At 39.0% G+C, this 18,024-nt stretch overlaps 2 protein-coding genes across 13 annotated transcripts in view; one reads left to right on the plus strand and one right to left on the minus strand.

The window, feature by feature from the left end:
* Positions 1-17,585, minus strand: LOC141907696 (PP2C-like domain-containing protein CG9801). 11 transcript variants are annotated; one of them, XM_074797427.1, is made up of 8 exons: positions 14,027-14,765; positions 13,890-13,919; positions 13,271-13,718; positions 7,403-7,522; positions 5,034-5,197; positions 4,528-4,650; positions 3,776-3,957; positions 1-3,201 (listed from the first exon to the last, which is right to left on the minus strand). In XM_074797427.1, exons 3-8 carry the CDS (start codon positions 13,558-13,560, stop codon positions 2,290-2,292), a joined length of 1,791 nt encoding a protein of 596 aa, XP_074653528.1. In that variant the 5' UTR covers positions 13,561-13,718; positions 13,890-13,919; positions 14,027-14,765; the 3' UTR covers positions 1-2,289. The 11 variants fall into 11 exon arrangements, with proteins under 11 accessions (XP_074653528.1, XP_074653527.1, XP_074653531.1 ...); XM_074797426.1 differs by having other exon boundaries at positions 13,996-14,765; XM_074797430.1 differs by lacking the exons at positions 13,890-13,919; positions 14,027-14,765 and adding an exon at positions 17,150-17,585.
* The window catches only part of LOC141907699 (vitamin K epoxide reductase complex subunit 1-like), a 13,356-nt gene continuing 11,937 nt past the window's right edge, over positions 16,606-18,024 (plus strand). The window contains exons 1-2 of one of the 2 annotated variants that reach the window (XM_074797438.1): positions 16,606-16,711; positions 17,298-17,404. The gene's annotated coding sequence lies outside the window, so the exon portion shown is untranslated. The remainder of the gene's footprint in view (positions 16,712-17,297; positions 17,405-18,024) is intronic. The other variant, XM_074797439.1, reaches the window with a different exon arrangement.

Raw genomic sequence — 18,024 nt, forward strand, 5'->3', positions numbered from 1 at the left:
GATGAATAACATTATACAGATATTTGACATTGAAGCATTTTTTGGTGAAACATGGCACTTATATTTTCAGTGTGCTATATACAACTCAAACAATGGGTAAACATGATATGATAATCATCCAAAACGTTTTGAGATGTGACAATTTGTTTCAACTGCTGAAATACAGGATTGTCTGATGTGTTATTTAACAAGCAACATTCTACTACTGTTAGCAGAGACAGAGAGATACCAAGGACAACATCAGCTATACAAAAATACAAGTAATTTGTACAAATAAAATCATTATTTATGAGACAGAAAGTTAAGAAAAGCACCAAAAAGAAATAGACAATAATTTGAGACGGTATTTGACTGCTTCATCATAAATTGGCATATTCTGAAAGATTATATAGAAATAATATGAAATTCCACACTGAACAATGATAAATAGAGTCTGAAATGTTTGTTTGAGCTAAAACAATATCTATTCAACGTTTAAACTATTTCCTAAAGGACATCTTAAGGAATAATTATCGGTAAGTTACTCAAGGAAACATTTCGGAAACTTATTCGTCTTTGATGTAGGATTTCATATTATCTTTACAACACGGACAGAGTTCTTTCTTCAACGGTTATTGTATAGAAATCGTAAACATAAAATGAATTTTCATAAAACTTGCATAAAATCCGCTTATTTGCAAAAAAATGTTTGCAAGAAAAGATGGTTTCTACGTAAAGGTTTTTCATAATGAATCATACGTTTTTTTACCCTTCAGACCGTTTGGACAAATATGTAATTCAGGGCTAGAACCTTGTTACATTGTAAAACCAGCCTCCAATCAGTGCTTGCTTAAATCAGAGATCAAAATAAAACAAATCATTTAAGAACTAATACTGAAAATTACAGGCCAAGAAAACTGAACTTGCAGTAGTAACCTGACCATTATTTCCTGGTGCGGATAGTTTCGCAATTATTTACTGACAAAGAGTGTTAACCTGAGGTGCATGAAGGTTAATAATGATTTTCGTAGACTTCAATTTTCTGAATTGCATGAACACGCATTTTTACAAAGACTAAATGAATACAACTTGTGTCGTCATCAATAGTATTTACAATGATTACAGTGATTATACATATGTACAAAGAGAGATAGAAGTTTATATTAATATCATATATAAAATATTTTTTAAACAGCGTTGACTAGTTATTAGCACTATCAATAGTAAAAGAATCAGAAATTACAAGGCTTTCGATGTTTTTGCAAAAAAGCGTAGCACAGCGAATTACCGTATATGTACAATCTGGACCCGGTTTTACACTTCTCTGTTAAGATTGATAATTCAAGAGTTAAAATGGGTTCATTTCTGATGTGTTAACCCTCCTAGATGCAAATGTTAAATAGAGAACTGTAGAACTGACTCCTGCGCTTTATGGCAAGATATAGTTTTTTCACAAGTCAGTGTGCTATGTGTACTTTACATAGTGCTTTGTCATACCAATTTCAAGATGGCAACAAGGCAGCCATCTTTAATAATGAGGTCTATTTACAATGAAATTCAGCTGTAATGGTGACCTTTACATTAATTACATTACGTAGATATAAGATACACTTTTTAAGAGAATTACATTATCGATGTATACAACATTTATTGATGATGGAGGTATTCTTTAAACTGAAGCTTGCTCTTTAAAAACGTATCGTACAAAATATCTACAGGTGGTTTTTTGACAATGCTTTAAATACTGGATTCAGTAGTATCTGATTGTAGTAAGTTCAAATATTTATTTCCATTATTTGCAGCTTGTTTTTGATTGAATACATTGATTACTCACTCACTCGAACACTGATTCTGCTGCCGTCATATTATTCACTGTTGTTATGAGTTAAATGCATATTTTACATCGAATTGTAGTAATATTCTATACAAAAACATTTCTAGTGTCGGAATCAATCAGCAGCCTGTAACCTGCAACGCCCTCTGCCTAGTACCTGCAACGCCCTCTGCCTAGTACCTGCAACGCCCTCCACCTGGTACCTGCAACCCCCTCTGCCTGGTACCTGCAACCCGCTCCACCTGGTACCTGCAACCCCTCCGCCTGGTGCCTGCAACCCCCTCTGCCTGGTACCTGCAACCCCCCTGCCCGGTACCTGCAACCCCCTCTGCCCGGTACCTGCAACCCTCTCCGCCTGGTACCTGCAACCCCTGCACCTCGACCAAACTCATGAACCTATCCCCACATGAGGAGGTGTTTCAGGAATGAAGATTGGGGTGACAGGTCTCAAGCTGCTGATTGACAAACGTTCACTCTCACAGCGATGTTTCAAATGATATTTCTCTCGCTAGCGGAGCCGGTCCACTCGGATTGATCGGACTCATCGGTTCCGGATAGTCTTCTTCATCCTCCTCTAATTCATAATTTTCGTCCTGGTTGCCGTGGTAATGCCCGACCTCGTACGCGACAATCGAAGCGTGATCGAGTTTCCCGGCAGCTTGATGCATTTTATCGGTGATCAACGAATCGCGTCGTTTTCGTTCTTTCGACTTCAGTTTCTTCCCGTATAAATTCGGATCCTCGAGAACTTTACGCTTGCCGTCGGTTAGTTTTAACACGTGCTGCAAGAGGGCGCCGCAGAACTCTTGCGCCGATACGGACGACTCGGTGTCGAGTTCGAACTCGTGAATCACGCGTTCCATTTCGCGAACGGAATATCTATGCCGTTCTTCCGGTTCCATTTCCGGTTTATAGTTATTAACGACTCGTCGCGGAGCGGAGACGTTATTCGCGTCGGTCGTCGATATAACCGGTTCGCTGAGTCGCCGCGACAACGCGATCTTAGTAACGACCGGATCGAAATTATCGGAGATTCCGTCGGTGGTGAGGAATACGATATCTCCCGGGTCGACCAGCGTCATCGAACACGTCATATTGTGTAACTCGGGGTTTTTACCGGCGTCGACCGGACCGAGCGCGCCTCCCGCGTCGCGGATATCGCGCTCCGACGTCAGGTCATGTGACCCGACGGTGATCTCGCGGATGCCGTGGAATTTACTGAACACGAAAGCGAGGCTGTCGCCGACGTTGACGACGAGAACGGCGAATTGTTTACGATACGCGAGTGGCAGAACGAGCGCCGCGCAAAGAGTCGTCAATCCTCCCTCGTGTTCTAATATTACTTCATGAGCGGCAAAAAATGATTCTAATAAATGTTGCATCGCCTCCTGAAATACAATAACACAAACACTGATTATAATGAATTCATTTTTCAGGGGTCAATCTGAACTCGCTCAGCGTTTCCCCCTCAATCTGAACTCCCTCAATCTGAACTCCCTCAATCTGAACTCCCTCAGTTTGAACTCCCTCAATCTGAACTCCTTCAATCTGAACTCCTTCAATCTGAACTCCTTCAATCTGAACTCCCTCAGTCTGAACTCCCTCAATCTGAACTCCCTCAATCTGAACTCCCTCAATCTGAACTCCTTCAATCTGAACTCCTTCAATCTGAACTCCTTCAACCTGAACTCCCTCAGTCTGAACTCCCTCAATCTGAACTCGCTCAGCCTTTCCCCCTCAATCTGAACTCCCTCAATCTGAACTACCTCAATCTGAACTCCCTCAATCTGAACTCCCTCAGTCTGAACTCCCTCAATCTGAACTCCTTCAATCTGAACACCTTCAATCTGAACTCCCTCAATCTGTGAACTCCCTAAGTCTGTGTGGTTTCAGGGCTACAGATTTATAACTGTAGAAGCTATCGGCTTAAAACGACAGTCAGGTCTTATCAAACAGTGTTACCTGAGTGGTTCTAATTGATTTATTGTCTCGAAACAGTTTTTTATACATATTTTCCATACAGCCGTAGACGGCACAGCGGGCGGCTAGTTTCGACTTCTCTCCCCAGTTGACACCATCAGCGATCACTAACAACGCGTTATTCATACGAGCACTGATTGCGAATGCGTCTGCTATAGGATCACCTTTAAAGCACAAATACAAATACAAATAAATACAGACAAGTTTTATACCCTAAGTCAGTATTTTCAATAAGCGCCAGGTCCCAGACCCGCCCATTTTTCCCAACCCGCTTTCGTTTCAGGGACTGTGAAATATTATGGGACCCTCCTGTTTTTCATAGGGAGCTGACTTGTTAATTTCTTATCAAAAACACTTTAAGTGCTGGAACTGTTTTGAAAATTTAGAAAACTTCCACCCCGGTGCGTTGTATGATGGACATAATGCTATAGTGTGTCTACACTGCAGTGCAATGTATAACAGATGTACCAATATATCATACTCCACAGTGCGGTGTATAATGCCTGTACTGCTATATTGTATCTACCCCTCAATGCGGTGTATTATCAGTCACTAGTATTTACAATGTTTGCCAGATGCTGCCATCTTTGAATAGATTTTCACTAATCGATACTGACATGGATTCATCGCACCATAGAGTATGCACAATTTAAGACTGACGGATTAAACACAGCCCTCGATCACTCACCGTCAGGTGCTGCCACCGTTGACGGTATCGTGAATTAAAAACTCACCTGATATTTTCCCGTTAATCGGATGTTGATCGTAAAGAGACATCGCGATTCCGTACGCTTTACGATTCTTCAAATTCCAGTTCTTCGAACCAAGAATATACATGGTTTTATCATCCTCGAAATCTACAATCAGAAAACAACGAAATCATTCGATAATTGTCAATATTTGGGGTTTGTTGCCAGTGTACGCTAGAACAGGTGCTGGGTATCTTGATCAAAACATCCACTCTGATGGACCTTGAGGAGATATGTGGTGGCAGAGTTTATGGGTTTCAATCCCGGTGGCTGCAGAGTTTCTTGGTCGAAGTTTCCTTGAAGGTATATAATATTCCTTTAATCCGAAAAAGAAACGTCAAACCTCATAATTAATGCGCTGATTGGCGTTCAACAAGGGTGACAAGACCTTCAACTTTGATAATTCCCTGAGTGGTAGTGCTCGTAGCGCTCCAGGAATAAAACAATCTTTTCTTTAATCATTTCATTTTTTGAATAGTTCAAATACATACCAGGATTTTTAAGTTTTTCTATATGAAGAAGACCGTCATCAGGTCCGGTATAAGTACAGAATACATCTGTTGATAGCGGTCCTATTCTACGTAGAGGAATATCTTTAGGCGTATCTCCGTACCAAACCTCTTCACCAGCTTTATTCTTACTACTGAACGACAACCTGAAATATTCATCATTAGAAATATTCAATTATCCTCAATTCAAGACGGTTAACTTAAAATTTACAAGCCAAGTTTCACTTTCAATCGCAGAGATGTGACAAGTCAAAGACTGGTTTTTTAGATTGGTTATAGAACCACATTGTTAAACTACTTATAAAACCACCATGATCTTGAGCTGTAAGTTGTTGGTTTGGTTATAGAACCAAAATGAGCTTGTCTCGCATCTAAGCGTGGACTGATGCAACTGACACTTTTGATTGATTCTAGACTCTTAAATCGGTCGTTGAGGAAATTGAATAACTTCTGGCGGTACGGCGGAAAACGATATTAAGGCAGCGAGGGAGAAGATGGTTTACGGTAATTTGAGAAATGAACGCTTTTGAAACAGTTTTTATCAAAGCGTTGATAATTATAGCACGAACTGGTGTACGATAAAAAACCAGACATATATACACACGTACAGTACCGAGAAAAATTGTTACAGAATCAAAGACAAACAACTTTGTATTGTTGATGTAGAAATGGTTATAGATAATCACATGGGAACATAACTTAGGCTAGTCTAGAAGATGAGGTTTTTTATTTACTCTCTCTTCCTGACACGCGTAGTACTGAACTGAACCAATGTTTATATACCAGTCAGTTATCTAGAATTAGCTAATGTTTATACAGAGAAATATACGAGAAAAACACGCCGAAAAAATACACAGTCCTTACATCGCATGTTAGAAAACATATCGTAAAATGGTAAATGACACTGAAATATAGAAATACATAGAAATAAAGCTAGCGTTTTGTTAATAAAATGTGTGTGATTTCTAAATATTTCTATACAGTTGATTTAATTATCATATTCCTCAAACACGACCTCAACCACAATACCCGATAATCAGTTAGTTATTCTTTCGGTGATTGCAAGAAATTAATAATCATTTGATTCGATTAATCATGAATAACAGACCAGACTACGCGATCTCTTCATTAAGTATCTCTTCATTGTTCTAGTTTTTACAAAGAAATTAGAGTAATTTGACATCAAAAATAGTAGTTTGATTGATTATTCCAGAAATTATTCTGATTTTGGGAGTACTTTGATATTTTGGGAGAAGTTGATGTCTTAAAAAGAGCAGAAACTAGTCCCAATTTGTAGTTTTAGTCAGGTCTGTATAAACAACTTAATAACGGGACCCAGTTCCACAGTTAAGATTAGCGAAGATCTGTAAAACTGTGTCCTCTGGTATAGTGTTGAATTTAAGGCAGGTTTCCATTAGACATATTTTTTGATTTAAGAATAGTATCAATTCTAGATTACAAACTCTACCGGCTGTTTCTATCCGGTTTACAGATTATGCTATTCCGGAATAGGTATAGAGTTCGGCAAAGTCCAATCAAAACCTGCCTAAAAAGACAAGAGTTTATAGGTGATATTCCTAAGCCACTGTCACTCTACGTACAGATGGTTAAACATCGACTCTTCATATTCAGCTCCCATCAATTGAAACGGTTTTATAGTTTTTAACGGAGGTTTGGGAATTATGCGACAATGGGCAATTTGCACAGACAATTACTGGTAATTACGCTAAGAGCTTGAGGGTAGGAATGCAGCACGGCGTGTCTGCACGTCCATCATCCCTCGAGCACAGACCATTCAAACTGTTACCCCACTGAATTATAACAATCATTTTTGCGAGACTCGCGCTCATTATCGGTGAGACAACAATGACAGCAGTTTCAATGAACCACAGCTCTCTCACAAACACAAGTTCAACACAAAAACGCTTCCTTAGAAATCGATGGAATTGAATTCAATGTTTAATTATGTTTCATCCAGACCTGAAAGTGGCTAGTTTTATACGCCTAGTCTATGTGAGAAGTGCACAGCCTTTGTTCGCTGGTCTCTTGGCTGGGAGTATGAATCTGATTCATGATGGGGGATATACAGTTTCCTCACGGGTCTCTTACCCAATTTCGAGAAAAATTTCATCTCATACATTGATTCAATTTCTTCATTAATTCAGTTCATTTAAGATTGCAAAACTGCCCCTTCATAGTAGCACTCAGTGGCACTCAGTGATACTCAGTGATACTCAGCGATAAGTGGCAGGGAAACAAGGAATTAAGTAAAATAGAATCACATAAACTTCATCCATGTTAGATTTTAGATAATCAGGTTAATGTGTATGAAGGTGCACAGGGGGCGCTACCTTATCGGGAATTCGATGTAAATGTCATCATCTTCCTCATTGAACAGGGCTAACGGTACTTGAGATATGATTAAAGGCTTTACCTTAAACCGACCACGATAGACGACGCCCGAGGGGCTACTGAAAACAAGATGTATAGACAAATTCATTGAAACCATGTGAGAGACAAGAGATAGGCAGAGATAGACAGAGATAGACAGGTAGAGATAGGCAGAGATAGACAGGCGGAGATAGACAGAGATAGACAGGCAGAGATAGACAGAGATAGACAGGCAGAGATAGACAGAGATAGACAGGCAGAGATAGACAGGCAGAGATAGACAGGCGGAGATAGACAGAGATAGAGATAGGTTAAAACAATCTAAATTTCTCAATACTAGATACAGAGTACAGACATTCATCTAGTAACTGTTCTACCCATTGAGCTGATAATCTGATATAAACAGTTTATAGCGAAGTTTCGACAATGTTTTACAAATAAAACAGTGAAGATGTTGCGTGGAGGTTTTCTCGAAGCCGTACGATTGAATCTCTACAGAATTACATCGTTATCTATAAACAATAACAACATTGATTAATACTTAGTGATAATCGATGATGCATTCATTATACTAACTATCATCTCTCTGGACTGTTTCCGATTAACATCAAAACCAAAAACAGTCTTAGCTGTGTATAAAGGGTATGTATAGATGGAGCTGTACAGGGGGGGGGGAGGGGAGTGACGGAGTAAATGTGATTTGTTTGCAGTTTTACGTTCTTTTGAATCTATTTGATTTATCATTTTCTAGAGAATGTTAGGAGATACAACGAAGGTAGATACTAATTTTACAAAACTAATGCGCAATACACGTTATATTAATAACATTCTTTGTGATAATGTTAAATTTCTTCTTTTTAATTCCTATTGTAAACTGTTTGTCAATGTGTAATCGAGAAATGTGACAGCTCTTCACAAACCTTAACCAACCCCTCCTGACAGTAATACTGTCATCCTTTATATACCATGATGTTTATACGTCCATGGTGGTAGCCCATAGTACCACCATGTACGTAGGTAACACTAAGTGTTGTTAGAGTGTAGTAAATCTTATCTTATCATATCTAGGAGGGGGTGTATATGGCATGTATATAAGGGGGGTTTACAGGGGGGTAGAGGGAGGAAGCTGCTGGTGATGAATCGTGAATCACAGTAAACGTGGTTTCAGGCTCAATTAATATGATTAATACGAATGAACGAATGATGACGAGTGAATGTGATCCCAGTCATTACTCTACGAATTATACATTCATACAATTCTATATACAGTAATCATCAATGCAAAATCTCTCTCGCGCAGATGCTTAAAAAATTCCTGTATTTTAAAGTTTTTGCTCGTGAAATGATCGATAAATGTAAACTAACATGTGTGTTAACGTTTATATTCATACAGATCAAACTATTTCATCTTTCAAAAGTGAAACGCAATCAAACAGTCAGTTACGTAATGATCGGATCAGTCGTTGTCACATCAATTCCAGTCATCAACGTTGAATTCTAATTTACGCAATTCAATTAACTAAGTGCAAGTCGTTATTTGGATAAGTCGTTAACGTAATGATCGACACAACTACCGACGACTTTAAGCTAGTTTAACTCGGGCCCCGGGGGTCGTTCGAGTTTCATTAATCACTCGCTGAACCATGAAATACCAGTCAAATCTAAAAAAATGTCCGATGCAAACTCTGAATTTAGATAAGAGTCTTCATAAAAGAAGTTTTGTCGCCTATTCACCGTTTAATAGATTAGTCTGAGCAGTGAAGTGAGTAAGAGAGTAAGACTCGATTGCTAAATAAACAATGTTCTATTAATTGATAGGATGCTTATAAGAAGTCATTAAGACTTTAACCGATGATAAGAGAGATCAACGATCAAACTTACTTTCTCCTAATAATCGGTCTGATGTATTGTATATCCATTGTTCAGACAGACTCAGGTCGCGGGTCGTCCTGCCTCGTCCTGCGACTAGCTCCCGTTGACAGATCACTATGCAGTGAGTATACATGTAATAACACATCACGTATTACGTACATGATGTAGGACAAATCTATTGTATTCAAACACATATTTAGTGTCAGTCAAACAATTCCCACAGCTAAACGTCTGCTTGGAGCCGCGGACCGGAGCGAGAGACAGTGGGAGAGATAAGAGACACAGGGTTGTTGGGGCAGCTTAGAGCCCAAGGACTACTGGAGTAGACCAGAGCTGCAGGACTGCTGGAGTAGACTGGTACAGTAGGATTGTTGGAGCAGCCCAGAGCTGCAGATTGCTAGAGTAGACCAAAGCTGCAGATTGCTGGAGTAGACCTACAGATTGTTGGAGCAGCCCAGAGCTGCAGATTGCTGGAGCAGCCCAGAGCTGCAGATTGCTAGAGTAGACCAGAGCTGCAGATTGTTGGAGTAGCCCACAGCTGCAGATTGTTGGAGCAGCCCACAGCTACAGATTGTTGGAGCAGCCCACAGCTACAGATTGTTGGAGCAGCACAGAGCTACAGATTGTTGGAGCAGCCCAGAGCTACAGGATTGATCAAACAGCCCAGTAGAGAATCTGATCTAGCTGTGTAACAAAATTATAAATTCAATGGAAATCAGACACATAAATGACAGCGTGTGTGAACACATACACTGAGCTTCATGTACCCATCTTCGCAGCAACACTTGACTCTCCTCTGATGAGAGAACCAGAGAGACCAGAGAGACGTGAATGACGTGAATGGAGGAACTCATTGACACATCTCGTGCAGTGAATAGATGTGAAAATGGTCTAAATGTTTATAACCGACTGTTATGAACATATGTGACCACCACCATCTCTCAGACCGTTTACAAAATAACATCTAATCCTATTATTCTATCAGACTTTAATTTATTTCTATTCAAATCCACTGAAAGACTCTTTTTGTGCGGATCTGTAGTTTTACGAGCATTTGATAGGTTTTTCAGACTAAGAGCTAGAGTTATCCAACAGCAAACAAATCAGACTGCAAACTAGATACACCAGGACCCAGTTCCACAGTTGTGAGTTAGAGTTAACTCTGAGTTAAAGTTAGTTAATTTTCAATGTTTTAACTCGGAGTCAAATCTTAACTCACGACTGTGGAACTGGACCCAGACTGCAGATAAGTAATCAGGACCCAGTTCCACAGTTGTGAGTTAGAGTTAACTCTGAGTTAAAGTTAGTTCATTTTCAATGTTTTAACTCGCAGTCAAATCTTAACTCACGACTGTGGAACTGGACCCAGACTGCAGATTAGTAATCAGGACCCAGTTCCACAGTTGTGAGTTAGAGTTAACTCTGAGTTAAAGTTAGTTCATTTTCAATGTTTTAACTCGCAGTCAAATCTTAACTCACGACTGTGGAACTGGACCCAGACTGCAGATTAGTAATCAGGACCCAGTTCCACAGTTGTGAGTTAGAGTTAACTCTGAGTTAAAGTTAGTTAATTTTCAATGTTTTAACTCGGAGTCAAATCTTAACTCACAACTGTGGAACTGGACCCAGACTGCAGATTAGTAATCAGGACCCAGTTCCACAGTTGTCAGTAAAGATTTGACTCAAAGTTAAGTCATTGAAAATGAACTAATTTTAACTCATAACTAACGACTGTGGCACTAGGTCCGTACTACTGACTGAGAGTATTTTGACTGCGGACTATAAGAAATATCAGACCGCTCTAGAAACAAGACTCTCAACTTGAAACTCAGACAAATCTAGAAACGCTTAGCAAACAAGTGAACATTCAGTGAATCGCGTTGAAGTGAATCTCTTCTGAATCGCGTTGAAGTGATTCTCTTCTGTCAGTTTTTTTTTCAAATTGAGATCGAATATGAAGAGATTTCCGATATAAGTTGTTAAAACCCCATTATCGCAGAAATCTAGAATAAAACGCTTATTTTGTAACGACGAGAGGATGAGAGAAGGGGAAAAGAGAGAGTAAGGAGAGAGGAGGAAATGAGCTGGAGGAAAGGAGGAGCAAATGAGAGGGAAAGAGGCTTTGATGTAAGAATGTAAAAAACATAATAGGAGTGAAAATTGTTCGCTACATAGTCATAGGTAGGAACGGGTAATAAGGGAAGGGAAGTTGAGAAAGGAAGTGGGGAAAGAAGGGAAGTTGAATGGAAGGGAATTGAGAGGGAGTTGAGAGGAAGAGAAGTGGGAGAGGAAGGGGAGTTGAGAAGGGGAGTGAGGAAGAAGGGGAGTTGAAAGGAAGGGGAAAGAAGGGGAGTTCAAAGGGAGTGGGGAAAGAAGGGAAGTTGAAAGGAAGGGAATTGAGAGGGAGTTGAGAGGAAGAGAAGTGGGAGAGGAAGGGGAGTTGAGAAGGGGAGTGAGAAAGAAGGGAGTTGAAAGGAAGGGGGAAAGAAAGGGAGTTGAGAGGGAGTGGGGAAGAAGGGGAGTGGGGAATATTGTAGAATGAAGGCCTCAATTAGTATTCGACATGAGCGCATAAAACATTTGGAAGTCGACTAATGGTATTGATCTTGCTGATCTGATGGATGATGTCTCGCTAACGGTATTCAGCATCAATGGTTGCATCGTCGAGAAAAACAACAATGACGACGACCGATGATGACGATTGCTGCTGCTGCTGCTGCTGGATTCTCAGTAACCGGTGACAGATGATTCAAGGTCGGAACAGAATTCCATGAATTCTGTAAAGCACAGAATCATCGACAAATCATGTCAGCAATAAAAACAGTATTTCATTAATCAGGCTGTTAAACGCCTCAATTACATAGTCAACACTGACATAGTGAAATCACATAGTCAAATCACATAGTCAAATCACATAGTCAAATCACATAGTCAAATCTCATAGTCAAATCACATAGTCAAATCTCATAGTCAACTGACATAGTCAAATCACAAAGTCAAATCTCATAGTCAAATCACATAGTCAAATCTCATAGTCAACTGACATAGTCAAATCACATAGTCAACTGACATAGTCAAATCACATAGTCAAATCACATAGTCAACTGACATAGTGAAATCACATAGTCAAATCACATAGTCAAATCACATAGTCAACTGACATAGTCAACTGACATAGTCAAATCACATAGTCAAATCACATAGTCAAATCACATAGTCAACTGACATAGTCAACTGACATAGTCAAATCACATAGTCAAATCACATAGTCAACTGACATAGTCAACTGACATAGTCAAATCACATAGTCAACTGATATAGTCAAATCACATAGTCAAATCATATAGTCAACTGACATAGTGAAATTCAAGTTGAAATCTGTTTCACAAAAACACTGGATTTAATGGTTAGTGGTTTGAGGTGAAGAATAGTCAGCAGGTGATTGAAAGATTTTGCTGGTGATGTGTAAAGCAATGAGGAAATACAGTATAGACTCCTGCTTACCCAGCACCTCTCAAATCAGTGAATTTTACCAAACTTTACTTGATAAAACTTTCAAACTCCCCAATTCATTATGCGGTCAACTCAGTGAAATAATCACAGCAGTCTCAAAGCTACCGAGTTCCCTGATTCTCAACTCGGTGAAACATTTACAGCAGTCTCAAAGCTACCGAGTTCCCTGGTTCTCAACTCGGTGAAATATTTACAGCAGTCTCAAAGCTACCGAGCTACCGAATATTTACATCAGTCCCAATGCTACCAAGCAAGGCAGAGTTAACTGTATGGCAGATTATTAAGTTGTTAGAAGGTAGAGATTCAAGGGGGTGTATTAATACTTGGGGGGGGGGTGTATCAATATGAGGGAGGTGTGTATTGGAGTGTATGGGGGAGGGGGAGATGTGTATCAGCGTGTATAGGGGGGGAGGTGTGTTGAAGGTATATAGAGTATAGTATACCTTGCAGGCATTGATTGAGTTCTTTTCGCTCGTCGTCTGTTTTTCATCCTTTGAATTGTTTGCGATCGTGCGCTCATACACGAAGTCATTTGATCCCAAATCGGAGTCCGTGTGCCACCGCCGCCGTGTGCCAGCTGATCTAACGTGCGCGACCGCGCGCCGCTGCTGGCACACGACGTCATTTCGTCCCAAACTCGCGACCTCGAACTGGTGCACGAGGTCATCGAATCCCACGTCCGAGACACCGAACGCGAGAACGATTCAGATAACCTTGACCTCGATAACGGCATCTTCCACGCGAGTTCAAAGATCAAATATGAAGTTGAAGGTCAATCGGCGTAAAGATGAACGCGTGGCGCTGGTCAGTCGATGAGAGATGAGTTTTTTGAGTTATATGTGAGTTTATCATAATGAGTTCATGCAACACGCAGCACACCAAAAGCACAAACTAAAGATAACATACAATAAATAGATTAACAAATCATTGATTTTTCAAAGTTGTTTGATTGATTCTGTTGTTCGATTGATTTTTCCTCAATCAATGTTTATCTGATTGAGATCTGGTTGTTTATAGCCTAATGTTACAGGTGTTGTTGTTTTCAATTCAATTCATTCTAACCAGCTCCAGTTCACACCGCATCCAAACTATCTGTTCAACAACCAGTATATATGTATATATATATATATATATATATATATATATATATATATATATATCCTCTGACTGATAGTGATATGACGCAGCGAATCAATTACAATTCAATTTCATTGTCAGATCGTATTCAGAAACGCCCCCCATTTCACTAATGGCCGCATATGTTTCAAACTATAAAACGGAACAGGTGTTGAACAATTACAACAACACCCAGTCCAGTCTGCACAACTCGGTATTAGTCATCAATATCCTATTCTTTCCATAAATAATTCCACGATTCCACGTTTCCACATTAAGAGCTCCGGTGAGATTTCCGCGAGCGATATTAAAATCCGACGATAAACACTTGTTTCTACTCGATGATAAACCGAACCGACTGCAGTAACCGGTCCCAGCAGCGACAACAGCGGTTACAGAATTCTCAAAGTGCAACCGTTTCATAAATTCAATAATTTAGATATTTCGTAGAACGATTTCAGTTTCAAGCCCTAACCGCATCAACGCTAAAGCTTCTTCACTTTAATGGATCAATTGTAATTCCTTACAGTTCAAGAGGATCAGAGTAATTTCCGTATTCATATCGCGAAACCGCATTATATACATTAGGCCTATATCAACACAACAATTATCAATATCCTTTAATACTCGACTAGAAATGAATTGTAGCCTCGTAAATCCAGCGCTAGTTTATATTTACTCGATCCCATTTACTGATCGCTTATTTACGCAATATGCACAGAATTTAACACAAAGTCACAACGAGAATTTCTGATCTAATAACGTAGTCGCATAAATAATATATCTATTCCGCAACTAAACAATGTTGTTACATGTACAGTCTGTACATATATATATCTATAGAATGAACAGGTATTGATTATATTTGCCCGTAGTTTGAATTGTTGTCAAGTCAAGTCCCGATAATTGACCTAAATTTATGTGAGTGAATAAATATTCTTAAGTTTTTTTGATGATCAAAATTATGTTTCGAAGAACCAGGCACCGCGTAGCCAGGATTATTCAAGAGTTGGTCCATGAACATTGCCAAAAAGGCCTAAATCATGCATGGATATCAGGAGTGGAATGAGGATAGGGGGGCAAACATGTCTGAGACCTACATGTAATTGGTAAATGAACGGGAATGCTGTAGACGCAAAGGACTTAAGGAGGTCTGGGCCTCAAGAACATTTTGAAAAAATGTATCATTTTCTGAGCATCTAGAGTGACTCTAGAACAAAATGACCGGTCTATTTGACACCATACATGTAACGTTCTTAAGCCAGGTTGTGAAATCTTGGCAAAAATAGGGACGGGGCCCGGACCGCTTAGGCCCCCTGGTTCCGCCCCTTGATATGATAGAAAAAGGCATGAGGTAAAGTTCAGTCATAAGTTCAAATCAAATCAGTATTTCTTATGAGGAAGCCAGGAACAACCCTTGGCAGCGCTCTAGATTCGTGCAAACCCTTTAGCATGTTGACCCCCACCTTCAATATCATAGCATTCTAGATCTATACAAAAGAAACCAATCAGTACAAAGCGTGGTGGAGTTTGTAATTAATAATTGACTAACCTACTTATACGGTTAGGTAAATAATACTAATAAAACATTGGTGTTTGTAGGTGGATCAAATTACCACAAATAACTGAACAAATGAATCATTACATTATATTATAGAAACAATAAACAACTGTAATATCATTATTACCTAGACAAAGATATCACACTTCTATGTCAGTCTATAGGCCTACAAACATAGCACAAATAAATGTCAGTTTATTTGTATATTTGTATAAAAAAGTGGTAATATTTATATTACACTCTTTTTAAACCAATAAGAGCATAAAAACACCTCTTCTTTAAAAAGATAACTAAAACCCTTATTAGTAGACTTCAGTTTATAGCGAAAGGCTCTCCGATATAGTTTACTATGAAAGCTTAGAAAAATTGTGTACCTTGGATCCATGATAAAGTCAAGAAAATCCATGACCATCATAATCGAGTCAACTTGAAAAATGGGCAAAAATTCAGCTCGCTAATTCTTTATAGGCCTTTAGAATGCGAAAGTATCTTAAAAATAAAATTTTGACATCAGAAAAGTATTTGCGGTAAGTGGATTTATTGTTTAATTGCCATTTTGGACAATTCAAAAAAGGATCAAAAAGATTGCGTGTGCGGTATTTTCACTTTGAAGTTGGAAGTTTGATTCCAAGGAAAACAAATCAGCAAATTTTATATCTCACATGAAACATTTTCATGGGATTTTTCAACGTTGATTCGACGAATTAAGCCAATAAAACAATGGCTTTAGAGTGATCGCCTAAATTGAAGTGAACTTTGTTGATATACGCCTACAAATTGACAACACTGCTATAAAAAACTGGAATATTGATTTGAGGTTATATTTATATCAAACACACTTCAAAACTGAGAGATAAAACAAATCAAAGCACCGCGCAAAATAAATGAGTTATTGACGTAGAATGGATTAATCTAAATAAGAAATTGATCCCTTTAGCCCCAGACATTTACAACCTATCACTGCGATGAAAAATACATCCTAAATGATGAAATTCACCTCAAGGGAAAATGATGTCATTTCTCAGATACTTTGTGTGAAACATACTCTGTATGAGCTTGGAGTAATCTGATTACTCCAAGGTATGAGGAATATATGAATACCGGTAGGCTACCGAAGTCTTAGCATACTATGATTTCAACACCTCACACTTCAATCCGGAGGAGCATTGGACAGATAGCGGATAATGACGACTGAATGACTCAAAAGGTAAACACAACACCAATAACAAAAACACAATTAGGCCTACATGGGGAGGGAGGGGGAAGTTACACATAAAGGATTAATTAAAAAATCTAAGATAGATTGATTTATCGGGAAGAAACATTTTTGAGGGTTAGGTTATGTAATCAACCCTAGGCCTATGTGTATTTCGCCCGATTTCAAAACTGGTTTATGAAACTTTAGACACAGGGAAAAGTTAGACTGCAAACTCCACGATACAACTCTCAATTCATTATTCCATGGTTTTTCCGATCCATATAGTGAATAAGCCTGTACCCTACGTACGAATACGAATAAATTACAAGAAATTTTATAGGCCTACAAAATATCTAAAAACTAAATTTAAAAAAACATGAAAGCAGCCAGTTCCCACAATAACTAAGCGTTACAAGCCTAAAATATAAAAAGGAAAATGTAACTTACTTTTTGACGACTGCAGCTTGCTCGTCATCCGGACTGGTTTCTATTTCATCTTTAAATTGAACTTTAACCGGAGACCTCGGTTCTTCGTCGTCGCTCATCGTGCGTGACTCCATCTAACAACACCAACAGCTCATCATAATTAATCCAGATCAGTGACAGTCAGAGGGACTGCGAGAGAGCTGTTGCAGCATCAGACAGCAGCAGCGGCGGCAGCAGCAGCAGCAGTTTGTGATGGTACAGAACGTAGGTGATGAGGTAAGCCACCTGTACAAGCATTAGACTGCTGCTAGTGCTGATTCATTAAACGACAGATCAGTAAACATCGATGTCAGGCTGGAAAATGTATATTGAATATCTGTTACAAACATTGAGTCATGCTAATTTTCCGATGTTTGAGTCATAAATCCGTATTTAGACGCGATTTTGCAGCATTTTCCTGCAGATTTTATGTTGACAGCTACCTTCAATGCTAGAGATTGAATTGATTGAAGCGACACCGAGCGAAGGATTCGAGAACTAATATTGGTATTTCAGGGACTCGAACTTACCTGATACTTCCACTTATTCTGAAGATCTTCTACTATTTCAAGTTAGCGAATGTTGACTAATCTTCGTTCAATTCGTTCCAATGCAATTCAATTCTAACTATATTTTTCCTTTTATACCACTGACGTTAATTAATTCGTGTTAATATGTCTCTTAGGGCCAGACTATCTTTGAGCTCCAATAATCTACTTATTGTCCTAACGTCAACTTATTTCCACGTTATATCTATTGACTTTCATTAGTTCACTATTTAGAAAAAGTTCTTTTTAATCATGAATTTTTGATCCCCTCCGTAGTAGTCAGTAGTTAGTGTACTTACTGTATGAGAT

Source organism: Tubulanus polymorphus, chromosome 6 (assembly GCF_964204645.1).
Source record: "Tubulanus polymorphus chromosome 6, tnTubPoly1.2, whole genome shotgun sequence".
Classification (NCBI taxonomy): Eukaryota; Metazoa; Nemertea; class Palaeonemertea; order Tubulaniformes; family Tubulanidae; genus Tubulanus; species Tubulanus polymorphus.

What these genes read in the sequence shown, in the direction of transcription:
- LOC141907696 (XM_074797430.1), bottom strand. Translation starts at nt 13,560, where the DNA reads ATGCCGTTATCGAGGTCAAGGTTATCTGAATCGTTCTCGCGTTCGGTG. An exon ending in ACTCAATCAATGCCTGCAAG is followed by an intron (nt 7,523 to 13,270) that starts GTATACTATACT and finishes TCTTGTTTTCAG; the next exon opens with TAGCCCCTCGGGCGTCGTCT. An exon ending in TACATCGAATTCCCGATAAG is followed by an intron (nt 5,198 to 7,402) that starts GTAGCGCCCCCT and finishes TGAATATTTCAG; the next exon opens with GTTGTCGTTCAGTAGTAAGA.